Here is a 14,940-nt window from a genome sequence, read left to right on the forward strand (position 1 = left end):
TTTATTTTATTTTTCAACTGCTATTGTTAAAATGTGTTAGAAGCGTTGTATTAAATTTTCAACCGTTTCTACCGAACAAATACATTTTTATCGATATTTATAGAAAAAAAAAATCAAAAAAGTTGAAAAATTAAAATGTCAGTAAACAGCTCAAAACAAATTTAAATATCTTGAAAATTTTATCAAATATATAAAATGCCTATATAAACGTAGTATAACTAATTAACTACTCGTTCGAAAATCGATTTTTATGTATTCTACTAAACATCCAGTCAAAATTTCAAGTATCTGCGGTCATTTGTTTTAGAGTTACACCAAAATAAGGAAATCGCTAAAAGTGAAAATCCAATGTTCTAAAAATTTAAATTTCAAATGCTCATAAAAATTTAATTTGAATTTCCGATGGACTTTTTATTAGTGATAAAGATTGAAAAACTTTTAAGGAATCTTGTATTAAATTTTCAAATCTTAGATTTAAAAAGAAAATTTTTTATGAATTTCTAGCATTTCAATTATCAATTTACGAATTTTCGTGATTTTTACATATATAATATGTTGTCAAAATCCAAACTTTGAATGCTTATAAAAAAAAAATTGTAAATATGTATTTCTTTTATTTTTCAACTGCTATTGTAACAATATGTTAAGAGCCTTGTATTAAATTTTCAAGCTTTCTGCCCAACAAATAAGTTTTTATCGATATTAATTTCAAAAAAACTAATAATGTTCGAAAATTTCAAATGCCTATGAATAGTTCAACTTAAGTCGAAAATTTTTGAAAACTGCGTGTTGGATATAATATACTTACATAAACATTCGGTGAAAATTTCATGTATCTATGGTCATTTGTTTTAAAGTTGCATCAAAAACCAAAATCGATTTTGTCGAAAAATGTGTGTGCGTAAAAATTCCCGTTTTTCCTTTAAATTTTAGTTTGTTTTTCTCGATTATTTAGAAAAGTATTAAGAATTTTTCTTAACTTTTGACCCCCCAAAGTACCAACTAGATTCACTTTCTGATCGAACGAGGTACTGAAGTCAAAAATCGAAGCACTTTTACTGCCCTAAAACGTGATGACAGACACGATAAAAAAAAAAAACACACACACATCATGGTAAAATCAATACATTTATCGCTCCGCTCAGAATCTAAAATGTTCTACTTACCATTATGCATAAAATAATATCATTGTGTTTTGTGTTTCAAATAAAAATGTCAGAATTGAATTGTGTGCTCTGTAGCAAACGTTGCAGTTTTCGATGTATATACGGATTCTAGAAAACCATTTTCTACTGCAATATATAATATATATATATATATATATATATATATATATATATATATATATATATATATATATTGTATATGAGGATCAAGAATTAAACTGTCCAACAAATTGTGGCTTTCCAAAAAACTGTGATCTCAGCGCGAAAAAGACGTGTCCACAAAAAATAAACCCCGTGATTGTTAAACCAATAATACATTGTTACATTCCTTCTCGCTTCATTTAGAATCTATTACGCTTTTTGTTTGGTTCTCCAATGGTGTTGGGTTCTTATACTCGTCTGCAGAGGGTTGTTTACAAATTTATATATGAGCGGTTACACGTATTATATAATGGTCGGCGAAACGCTATTTATTTCCTGACATCTTTTATTGTGTCTGTTGGCTATAGTTTCCCATTTGGCCATTTCTGTAATTTAGGTTTTGTAGCTGGATTGGTGGTTGTGAGAGGGGGTAGGGTGAAGAAATCTTCCAAGACGCCGTTTGTTAAACGATTACCACGACATTTATTTCCAAAATTGAAAAAATATCAATTAGAATCTTATAAAAAAAAATCTATCACATTATCCAGTTTTTTTTTAATTTAAATAACTTAAAATATGTGTTTCAAGTAAATAAATATAATTATTATTATAAATAACGTTAAACACACGCGATGAAGGTCGTTTCCGCTTTATAATGTATAATTCTATATGGTATCGTTATCGTACCTATATTAACCAAAATAATAAGCGTATTTTACTAAATTTGTATCTATGTTCTTTCAGGTGTATTCGTGTATTCTAATTTTAGGTAAAAAAAATAAATATATAATGTAAAAAATTATAAAATATTGTGCACGGTGGACATATGTGTAATGCGTAGTTAACATAATTTATCATTATTTTATATTGACTAAAAATTCGTTCATTTCGAGAATAGATGAAAAAAGATTTTCAGGTTTGGCTTTGCTGCATGTGCACAAGCATATTATTTGTATTTGTAATGTTTTCGTTATTTTACTATTGTTTATAATAATTAATAATTGCCTTTCTACCTTCCTAGTGTTGTTATTATTAATATTCTTTTAATATGCAACAGTTTATAAATGTAATATATATTACATATAGGTATCTAGAACTTTACATATTCGATTAAGAATATACCGGCTCAAGAATAATTATTACTGATAAATGCATCAGTCTGTTTTAAATATACTTATAGGTACAAGCTATATACCTCAATTAATTTTTCATAAGGGCCACCGATAAACACCAAAAAGCTTATACTTTCACGTGACCAAAAAGCTCAACATATTTTAATGATAATTAAGTAAGAAGATACATGACAAAAACATTGTCAGTTAGTTCTTCGTTGGTCTCATATAAGCGTAATAATATTCATTATTCAATGGGACCTATTATTCTGTTGAAATAAATAAACGTCGTTCGTTTGTATGAAACATAAAAAGCGACGTTTTTAGTGCACCTAGACAAACAGTAATAATTGTATTGTTGAAACAAATAAAATGGCATTAAATGCCTCAAACAAGATTTTTTTAGAATTTTTAAACGTGGCTAATATTATTGGCACATAAAAAAAGTATGTTTGAGATCCATGATATAATAAAAATTGAATTTGTTAAACATGGTTGAAAATGTATAAGTAAAAGAAACAACAACAAAATAAAGCGAATCGAAATACGTATCCTTCTCAAAAAAATTAGGTATAACATAATATTATTATTCATTTAATTAACAATGGAAGGGAGTAGAAGTAAACAAGATCCTTAATCTTAGCATACAATTAAATCATTAATACAATGCATACAATAAAGTGAATAAAGACAATTAATATCAATACAACTAAAACGGTTTTAGTTTATACTCGTATCAGCGTAAGATAATAAACGATTTGTACCAGTCATCTGGAAAATATTTTATTTTTCAGTGACTGCTTGGTACGATATTTGAATAAGTTCATTTGAAACTCAAAGTACCTACATCATACTATAGTAGATATACATCAAACTATAGTCTATACACTACAAGAGAAATACGATGATCGTTTTCTACGAATCTGACAAAATCTAAACGACCGTGAACAAGTCGTATAGAAGTAGGTTTAACCGCTTTAATATTATGATAATCGATCAACTTCAAAAACAGCAACAAGTCATGGTGAATGGTTTGGTCGCAAAGCTGATAGACGAGGTGTACGATCTGAACCATGGTGACAAATCCAAGGTAGGAGCGATTAAAGAGATCCGCAGCACGAAGCAACTTAAGAGAACGTCCTATAGGTATATAAACAGCCACTATATCAGACATCATTTAAAAGCAAACCAATTTCTGAATTTTAGGCTCAGTTAGAGAAAGATGTTTCAATAGTATGTTCAAAGGCTAAATTTCTCTTACTGCGGCCTTTTGATAATTCATATTTTTGTGAAACAGATTTTTCGAGGTGCACAGATACATAACAAAATTATAGAGCCCGTTTGGACCCAGTGACGATATGCCATATGCGTCTTGAATTGACTTCTGTGATAGTGGACATTGACGAACTTGGTCACAAAAATTAGGCACATTGCTCACATTAAGACGTATACGTGAAACGGTCTATTATTTTTCAATAGTCTTCACTAGTTTGGTTTTCATTTTGTACATTAAAATTTTAAATAATATTTTCCCCAGTTCTATTAATAAAGATTTTGTTATTCTTACCTATATAATATATATATATACATATAGCGTATAATATGCTTCATAGAGCACAGGCAAATAAAATTTGACTTAATATATTTCTTAGGGCTTAACGAGAAAACACTGCTTAAAAAACGCTCAGTGAATGAAAATGTTCAGGTAACCGCTGACAATAAATACAATTACATTGTAATATTGTATTATCTTAATAAATTATTATATTTAAATTTATATTGTTATTATTCAAGTACCTACCTACATATATATGATATTAATTATATTTAGGTACCTACTGCAGAGCCACGTTTTAATGGGGAACAAGGGGGTTAAAATTGCCTCGGGGTGGCAAATTTTTGAGGATCAACATAATATAAAAAGTATATAGCTTAACGCAGCTCTCAAGGCCGTAACTTGGAGGGAGGGGGGTCCGGACGTTGTCTATATGATTATTCGTCATTCATTATTAATAAACTGACGTTTTCAATTTGGAATATTTTTTCAGATGATTATCATTTAAAAAATTAATTATATAAATATAGTGAAGATATTAGAACAAGTTTTGGTTTCATAAATAAATTAAAATATGTAAGCCACGGCTAAAAGTAATATGCATGTAACTATTGAAATTTTCAATAGGAAGGATTGTATTTTTATAGATCATAAGTTCAAATAAAATATTGACATCCAGACAAAAAATATAGATAAGAGTATTGAAAATATAAAATATGATACACAAAATGATTCACCAAAGCCTCCCATTTTTCTTTAAATAATTTATTCAAATTCTCTTCTTAGAATTTGTAAGTGTACTTAAAGATAATTTATCAAATAATTATTGTTTATACAATAATTAAAGCATCGTTTTGATTTATTATTACTTCTGTAAAAATTTAAAATAGACATAACATTGAATCTAATATTTATTATATGTACTCGGACAATTTTAACAAACTATAATATTTCGATAAACAAATATTAATTTATATAATTTTATAATCATAATAATCAATACATCTACTGAACCTATATTAGTATACAGTGAATGACTCAAAATCTACTCGTTTAAATTTTGATGTACATACCCTACATCAATATTTTCAAAAAAGATTATCTCCAAACAATAACAGAAAAGATAACAATGGTTCAGATTTGAACAAAGAACTTTGTACAGTTGGTTGGTATAATAATAATGTCAATAATCAATTATAGATAGCCAGTATATTTAATCTCTGTCCAAAAACAATTTACTTCCAGTCGGCCAATTGCCTATTGTTTTAAATTTCCTTTATACTCCAGTAGGTATATTACTTTTTCAATTACTAAAAAAAGGTGTTTATTCAGCTATTATACCATTCCAAGAACAAGTAAACAATGATAAAATGTGTTTATTAGACAAAAAGTAGGACAACTGCGGTTATCAAACAAAAGTCTAGTAAAACAGATTAAAATATAATATAACCTAGTAAATAAATAAAAAATATATATATTATACGAAGAAAAATTTCAAATTCAGTACACTAATGCGCGTCAAACTAACAATTATTATAATACTGCAGGCGCAGGATGGTGAAGAGATAACGGAAAAAAGCTCAAGTCGATAAATGGCAGCAATCATCTGATACACATGGCACTTCTGTAACTGGTACTCTTTCTTATCTGAACATGTTTCTCCATTATAGATAGACGTTTTAATTATAATGAAACAAATAATTTTCGACATACACCATGCACCGCAGAAACATATATTAATAAATAATTTATTTCGAATACATCAGGTATTTATGTATAAAAAAAATTAAATAGTTATTCACGTCCGACACCACAATATATGATATACCATTGACTTTTGACTAATACACTAAGGTTAAGGTAAAACAAAACAGTATAGTATTGTCTCAAGAAATGGTATATAAACAATAAAATATATTATGTGTATTCATATATAATATATATATTATAGTATATACATCAATACAGTGTATTCTTTGCATATTACATTTAACCAAATGGATGTGGGTGTGTATGCGTGTGTGGCAGACGTGCATATTATAATGTTACCATAAAAATTGAAATTAAATGAGGATTAAATAAAAAATTTCAATTTTCTCTTTACAAGTGAAGAAATAAAACGTTTAATGTGTCTTTTTGTATACTTTTCAAAAATTATAATAATCATAAAAAAAAATTACAATAACTTGTAATAGGCTAATAAATATTATCATGCCAAAATAGTATGTAAAATGTTTTGAATATCATTGATTGATTTATTATAGCTCGTTTTTAAAAAAAAAAAATTTAACTTTATCGGTGAGTGAGGAATGTGAAAACGTCCCTAATATTTAATAATTAATATTTATATAATAATAATAATAATAATAATAATAAATTACTAAAACACTGGAGATTATAATTAATCGTAAAAATTACAAGATTTTAAAATTATGTTTTAAAGTGTAAAACAACAAATTATTTATAATATAATTTTTCATACTTAAGATTATTATTATTATTTTTATATCATATTATCATAATTTTATGTATAATAATATAATATGTTAAGATGAAAACATTGCTAGCAAAAACTGAAAAGAAAAATTGTAATATTTAAAAAAGAAAAACACGTTGCCGTCGGATAATTTTTTTTGTTTTTTTATGTTTGTTTTTTTTTTACAAAATTTACACAGCAGATTTACTGCTAAACAAAAGAACTGATTTTGGTGAAATTGAAAAAAAATTAACCATATAGATGATAGTATAACGAATATCTCAACACAAAAAAAAGTTCACAGAGTTCCACATGTGGTAAAAAGATAATTAATCTTTGTTTACTTTTTGATAATCACATTATCTTTTTAAAGCTTACTCGAACAAAAAAAAAAAAAATGCAGGTTAATTTCTTCCTTTTTTTTTTTTTGAAAAAAAAATATGATAAAAAATTACATAATAATAATTAATAATGAAACACATTTCACTTAGAAGTCATCATGGTCACGAACTCTGAAACAAAATACAAACAGTTGCATAAGTTATAATACCAACACATAAAATATCAATAATATAGTTGGTTACAATCATTTACAAATTCTACCTAATAAATTAGAAACAAAGAAAATTTTGTAAAAATATTGAATGGCCAAAGTACAGGAAATAGGGTGCATGGAAGGTTCTAAGTGTTCTTTTTGCCTTTTGATTTCTTTTGTGGTGTTTTTTTTAGAAGGTACTTTTGCATTTGATTTTTCACCAACAAAATGTATGCTAAAAACAAAGAAACACAACCAAGGAACAAAGGAAAATAAACAAAGATAAATAGGAAAAATGTATTTAAATAGAAGTAACACTCATGCGTAAACACAAGACTACATCTAAATTCTCACTTCAATCAATTATTTCTACATGCATAATATATTTAGAAATTGTATCATCATGTAAAAAATAAAAATATTGATCATACATTTAGTATAATAGGTAGGGTTACTAGGTTGATAACGTCAATCAAATACTGATAACACATTAATGATGGTACGTCACAATTCAACGAATTGAGATATCAAATGTAATTATAATGGGATTAAAAAAAAAAAAAAAAACACAAATAGAGATATGAGCACTGACCACAGTCACAGTACGTACAAAAATGGTCCGAGCTAAAGTATGGAAATCTGCAAAGTTAAAAAGAAAAAAATCTAAAACACCTAACTATCTGTGTCCTCAATAATTAGCAAATGCCAATGGCTACATAATATTTCAAACATTTCTAAACTGATTAACTAATTAAGATAACATTTTGCCCAACTAAAATATTATATTTTAGGCTGTAACTACAAATATTGTTACATTTAACTCATTAATTACCAAACAAAAATTGTGTTTAAATAAATAAAAGCGATTGAAAACAATTTAATATGAATTAACTAAATTACTGTTTTAATTATTATTAATAAAATTAATTTAAAATTTTTAATTTAATAGGTATCATTTGAAAAAGCATATTAATTAATAAATACTATCTGTAAACTACTAATATTTTGAACATTTTGTCTCCTATAGTAGGTATTATGTCATCTTAATTGAAATAAATTGATTAATTTTATGTTATATAAATATTTAATTGAGTCGTATACTTTTTGAACAATCTGATTAATTTAAAACACGATAAATAATAAAAACAATTAAAAATTGTTGATACCATTAACGCATATTAGAAATAAGTAAATAACTAACTATAACACAGGTTTTGTACAAACAAATTAAAACTGTTTTTAAGAATTTAGATAATATCTTAACTACCAATCATTTTTAACAAAATAAATTTTAAAGCAATTATTTTAAATCCAATTAATATTGATTCAATATAACAAACAGAAAAATGTGTATATGTGGCACTCAGATGTCTCAGAATAAATAATAATTGATGGGATAAGCTATTTAACAAAATATTATTGTTAAGGATATTCCATTAATATAATATAAATCAAACTCTTTCAAATTTTAAATGGTCATCTATTTTTAATTTCCGTAAGACATTTTGATGCAGATAGGATCCAATAGTTTATTACTTTAGATAAAAATAATTAAAACTTATATAAGTGGAACAAGAAATATTTTATACATCTAACAACTTATGGAACCAACACAATTCACAAATATTTGGAATATCAAACCATTACTACTCAAATAAAAAAATAAATAGATCAAGTTGAACATATAGAATATAGATAAATTAATCGTTTGTACTTAGATGGACAATGTATTGTATATTTTTTTATAGTTTAACTTAAATTTTAAAGTAGGTGCATGTTTAATAAAATAATCCATAATACATTTTTTCAGTTAAATATAACATATCTCAACTCCAGAAAGTTTTTAAATGTTTCAATGATTTACCAATACATTTAAAAAAAAAAATAATTTTGGTGTTAGTAAATATTTAAAGTTGTAATGGAAATTTTAAATAAAATAAAAATAACTACTGTAAACAATGGATGAATCATTTTTAGCAGGATATGATTTTGTTCTCTGGCAATGTAAGAAACTATTTATTTGTTCGTAGGGCGTTATGTTCAGAGTAGGCCTGAAGTCCTTGTTTGGGCGTCTATATAACAGAATTTCTAGTTATTTGGGTACTTGTAGGTTTCTGCCATGTCCAGTTCGGAAATGACGTCTCCCCCCCTAAACGGTTGCCTGTCCAGAGAAAGATCCCGCCCATGGCCAGAATTTGAACAGGCAATGGTACACATTAGATCCGACACCGTAGTTTGCTCAACCACTCCATACCCCAGTAAGTAATTATGAGATAAGTAGTATGAAAATATAATTTTTTTTTTCTATTAAATTTGTACCTACCCACTATTGTTAACATAACATTATATTATATCCACCTATAGGATAAGGAAAATGTACTTCAACAAGAAAAGCATTTGCATCTGCCCATTTGTACAAGTACCCACGGTAATAATGCTGTAACATGTTTATAAACCACTATCCACTATCTGAGTAGGAGAATCAGCATTGGAACATTCACTAATGTAAAAACAAATTCTTTCTTTTGTGGTCCAGAATATAGTATGAGTGAGAATCAATATAATCTGTTAATACTAATAATATTAAACTGATTTACAATATTATATTCAACAAGAGGTTAAATGTGTTATACACTTCTCTGCTAGCACTTCCCATATTAAAATATTGTCTCACATAGAGAATCGATAGGCAATTATAACATATTTTGTAATAACATATCATAATTATGTGATTATCTAAATTCCCATTAAATACCTTCATAGTTGACTTGACCATCACCATCAATATCAGCTTCCCTGATCATTTCATCAACCTCCTCATCGGTGAGTTTTTCTCCAAGGTTAGTCATCACATGACGCAGCTCAGCTGCACTAATAAAGCCATTTCCATCCTTATCAAATACACGGAAAGCCTCCCTAATTTCTTCCTCACTATCGGTATCCTTCATTTTGCGGGCCATCATAGTCAAGAACTCTGGGAAATCTATCGTGCCGTTGCCTATGAAAAATATAAACAAATTATTTAGTTGAAAATTAGTAAAATATAATATAATGTATCATTACCATCAGCATCGACTTCGTTAATCATATCTTGGAGTTCAGCTTCAGTCGGATTTTGGCCTAAAGACCGCATTACGGTTCCAAGTTCTTTGGTAGTGATGGTACCATCTCCATCCTTGTCGAATAGTGAAAATGCCTCTTTGAATTCGGCAATCTGTTCTTCTGTTAGTTGATCAGCCTAGATTATTTAATAACATATGTTTTAGAAGTAGCAATAAAAAAAATTAAGTATTTAAAACCCTCACAACTATTTTTCCCTTCCACTTTTTGGTATTACAACTTAAATATTTTGATTATTAATTTACAAAGTACTATTTAATTCAGATATAAAATGTAAGATACCCAATGCAAAATAATTCAAAATTAGGTACCTACCTAATGATTGTTATAAAATTTAAAATAAAATAACATTATTTAAAGTTTTAAAATTACTAAATTCTTGAATAAGATACCTAGATGACAATAAAAACTATATAATATCAATCTATATATCAATTAAATGTAACTTAAACCACTATTGAATACCTTTCTTTAGTAAAGTTACATTGTCTTAATATAAATTATTATTAAATAATCTCATACTCACATCAAGGTACCCACCCAAATTTATTACATATCTATATTTAATGTTTTTTATTATTTGGATAAAATAAATATTCTAACATTTTTAAATAAGTAGGAATTTCTTATCATATTATGTTTCAATGTAACAATTTGTTGTTTATTATTCATAGACCTTTTCTTAATGAACCGGCCTGCTTCATGTTTCCACTTTGTTCAGATAGGTTTTGATTTTTCAGTAATCGAGTTACTCTGACATGGTACAATACATATATTAAACGGGCTACATCACTGTTCCATGTCGGAATGTGACTATCAATGAACTTGGTAACAAATTGGGGGTCTATGAGTAAATGGTCTAAAAACATAAGTACTTATTGTAAGTTTAAGAGGGAAAACTAAAAACATTTTTATCCCCGAAGATATTATAAAAAAATAATTTTCATTAATTAGGTACATAATTTTATTTGTAGGTACCAATTCAACCATCAAAAACAAAATTACAGGTTATATAATATGTATAACAAATAAAAGTAAATAGTAATAGTACCTAATTTAATCACTTTGTACAAGTAATTATGAAAAAAATGCATAGGAATCATATTATTAACAATAAAGTTATTATTGATAGGTAGGTCTTTATAAACTAGGCCATATTAATATTAAACACATAAATTTGCTAAAAGCAATACCATGTACTGTGGATGAATAATATCAATATACATTTAGATTAGCTAAACCAAATACGACTAAAAATGTATATTATTATTATTTTAAATGCATGTAAAAGAGCAAATAACATTTCTAAAATGTTACTAGCACTATCACAAACTTTTGAATAAAACAAACAAGTAGTTACAATGTTAATTGGTATTTATTTAATTTATAGTTAAGTCAATGATGTTTATATATTTTAATGCAATAAAATTGAACTACAGAAACCTATCTAATAAAGTTATCATAAAACTTGATAATTTTGTTGTTTTAATTTACAAGGGTATTAAAATTGTAGTTAATGATAGATACATAATAATCATAAGTAGGTACTACTTTAGAATTTTAATCACAGATTTCATACATTAGGTTATTTTTCTAGTTATTATGTATTTGCCTATATATTATTGATGACAATACTTATGAATACCTATTTAAGCAAGGTTGGTCTAATTTTGGTAAGTAGGTAGATTATAGACTAAAAATGAAAAATAAATCAAACCGAGTAATAATAAATATAATAATAAAATAATATAATATAATAATAATAAACCTAGGTGTCTATGAACTTATGTTGAGCCTCAAAGTCCAAAACAAAACACAAACTCTAGTCAACAGAATCAAAAACACAACAACGATTGAAAAAAATTCAATCAAAGGCGAAAAGGCCAAGGTCATAACCTTTAACAGGTAAAATATCCTTACTACCCCACGAGATAAATTTGTTATTACTTATCAGAAGATCAGTGTCATAATTATTATAGCTAAGCAATTGTCTTAACAAAAATAATCAACAGATATAAATTAATCCACCAGAAATGTTAATAGGATAGGCAGTACAAAACTATAGCATTATTTATAAAAATTATAATAAAATTGATCACAGTAAAAATATTTCTGTTAAAAGAGTGCACTCAAAAAGCAAGTTAGTTATAACAATAGCCATTGGGCTGTTCATAATTATTAAAATAGATTGTTTTAAAAAAATGATAGCCCTCTAGATTTTCACAATAGTTGAGAAATTGGCTGGTGTAAAAATCACTCGACAAAAAATGTTGTCTACATATTGGTCAAAACGAAAAGTGTCCAAAAGCTATGAATGTTACCGCCATAGGCTGAATTTGGTCGAAAAAAAAAAAAAAAAACAGAATGGGGGGGGGGGCGAGAGGGCACAAGAAACGCCCTAGGGACGCGCATAAAATCCTGGTTTGGTAAGGTGGCTTTATCGTGAGGTAAAAAGGGGAAGGCTCGGTCAGGGGATAAGAGGAGGGTAGTCGATGTGCAAACGTTCGACGCTAGATAGCGTTCGGGGGCCTTTGACGGAAAACTACAGCTCACAACTACACAACACAGTACACACCAACACAATTCACGAGCAATCACGTAATGCGATGATCGTGTGGGTGCGGGGAACGAGGCAAATAAAACAAGAAAGAAAAAACTCGAAACGCCGCCAAGTACCTTATTGCCGGTTTATTATTATTATTATATTCTTTTACTCAACTCATAAAAGACGTCGAGTCTAATAATATAGGCAGACCATTATTATTTTTATTGTGTATGCCGAGTTATCGACGACCCGACCCGGCACTTTCTGAGAATGTCCACGGCCGCCGCATATTCAGACAGAGGAGCCCCGCTACCAGAATGCCTCAGCCCCTAGCCTCCCACTGTATCCGCCGAAACGGCCGATGAAATCGTTGTCACCGGTCAGCCGACGACCGGGGAATTAATAATAATATAATGCACATTATACACCGTATCGTCGTCGTCGTGCGACAAATAATAAAAATGCATGACGGCGTTTACGCACGTTTTAAGGATTCGAAAAATTAATAAAATCATAATGAACGACGAGAATTTTTTGACCAACACAGTGCGGCACACTGTACAGAAAACCGCGTAGTCGTCGATGTCAGCCGCCGTTGCCACCGTCATCGACGTTAAATTAAAACGAATGAAAAAACCCGACCACGATAAATACCTACCTACGCGAGAACAAAATCTTTGTGTCGCGCAAAGGTCAAGGCCGCCGACACTGACAGACCGTATAAATATAAAATATATAGTCTAGGTAATTGATTTTGGAAGGAAGAATTGTAGAAAACGATTAATAAAAACGTTTTCAAAACGGCCGCCGCCGCAGCCACAAATGAGGCGCATATGTACAGCGGCAGCGCCATGTTGAACACCTTGGCGGCTTGGCGACGACTAAGGCGGCGGCAGTTGGGACGGTCTAGACGACCACAAACGGTACAACCGATTACGAGAAAACAAAAAAAGTAAAATCATAACGGTTCGTCTAAAAATAAACGGCCTGGGCAACAACAACCGCGGCTGCCGCCACCTTCGGTAATTATTTTTTTTTTAACGGACACCGACTGGCCGCAAACGCGGCCGCCCATATCTTATCGTAACAAATAATACTAATGATAATAATAATAATTGTAAATGTTATAACATTGTATTGATGTCACTCACCATTTTGGTTATGATGTCGGTGTTACGTCGACGAGAAATTCAATAACGGACACGTTTGGCGTGGTATACGAGTATACGACGCGTTGCTTCTGACGCGGCGAGTGTATGTGTGCGTGAGTGCGTATGTCACCCGGACAAGCGGCGGTGGTTACTCTGTAGTAACGCGCGCGCTTCCGACGGATACCGCGATAACCGCGTTTCCAATGAAATGCTCAGGTCTGCCGGCCGGGATACTTGCCGCTGAACACCGTTTACCTCTCACTCGGTAACTCGATGACTGACTGCTCACTGCCTCTCCTTCTCGTATCGTATCAACGAAACGTGGGGTGCCGTCGGTAGTTTGTCGGACGCGACGGATAGAATACTTTTATTTCGAAGAACGAACGACGGTATGTATGCCGTTTAATGACGGAAAACAACTGAAAACGATGCGAAGCGACCCGGCGCGCGCGTGTGCGAGAGAGAAAATATAACCACTGTAGTACCTACAACACGGCAGCGTTGTATGTATAGTCTGTAGTCGCACTGGTGTCGTAGTGGGATCGTGCGCGAAAGGTAGACTGTGTAGTACCAGTAACCGTGTTCAGTCTTCAGTGTAAAACTGGTGTTGGTCGTCGCGGTAGGTGTGTGGAAGGAGTAAGCGCGACCGGGGCGATACCGGTGGCGGCCGTCACGTCACCGGCGGCGCGCGCACTGCCGTACGCCCCGGATGTGTTCTGGCTCTGCGCAGGAGAAATACGAAATAACACTCGCACACACTGAACTTCTACTATTACTACTACTGCTACTACTACTACTACTACTACTACTACTACTACTACTACTACTACTACCATATACTACACAACGTACGCACATATAATACGATAATATTATATTATACTACCTACCTTCCGACATACACCACTACGACTACTACTACCACTGCACAGCATTACTATTTACTACTTAACGATGGCAAACGAATTAAATTACAGCTCCTAAAATTATTTCGCTTTTTTTTTACTAGAATTTAAGTATGGTAACAACAATTTTTTTTCTTTTCATCTATTGTCGGGACCAATATTGTGTAGGTATAAATTAAAACGGTATTTATTTCGTCGTCATATTATTATTTTACATTAATAATTTATTGTCCG

At 29.8% G+C, this 14,940-nt stretch overlaps 1 protein-coding gene across 2 annotated transcripts; it reads right to left on the reverse strand.

Annotated features, from left to right (window-relative positions):
- Positions 1-5,330: 5,330 nt before the first annotated feature.
- Positions 5,331-14,401, reverse strand: LOC107163446 (calmodulin). Of its 2 annotated transcripts, none has more exons than XM_015510890.2 (4): positions 13,802-14,395; positions 10,049-10,223; positions 9,741-9,983; positions 5,331-6,962 (listed from the first exon to the last, which is right to left on the reverse strand). In XM_015510890.2, the coding sequence occupies exons 1-4, from the start codon at positions 13,802-13,804 to the stop codon at positions 6,934-6,936; spliced, it is 450 nt and encodes a 149-aa protein (XP_015366376.1). In that variant the 5' UTR covers positions 13,805-14,395; the 3' UTR covers positions 5,331-6,933. The 2 variants fall into 2 exon arrangements, with proteins under 2 accessions (XP_015366376.1, XP_089081603.1); XM_089225477.1 differs by having other exon boundaries at positions 6,932-7,624; positions 13,802-14,401.
- Between the last annotated feature and the right edge of the window lie 539 nt (positions 14,402-14,940).

Source organism: Diuraphis noxia, unplaced genomic scaffold, assembly GCF_037042655.1.
Source record: "Diuraphis noxia isolate RWA-SAM2 unplaced genomic scaffold, SU_Dnox_SAM2 contig0004, whole genome shotgun sequence".
Taxonomy (NCBI): Eukaryota; Metazoa; Arthropoda; class Insecta; order Hemiptera; family Aphididae; genus Diuraphis; species Diuraphis noxia.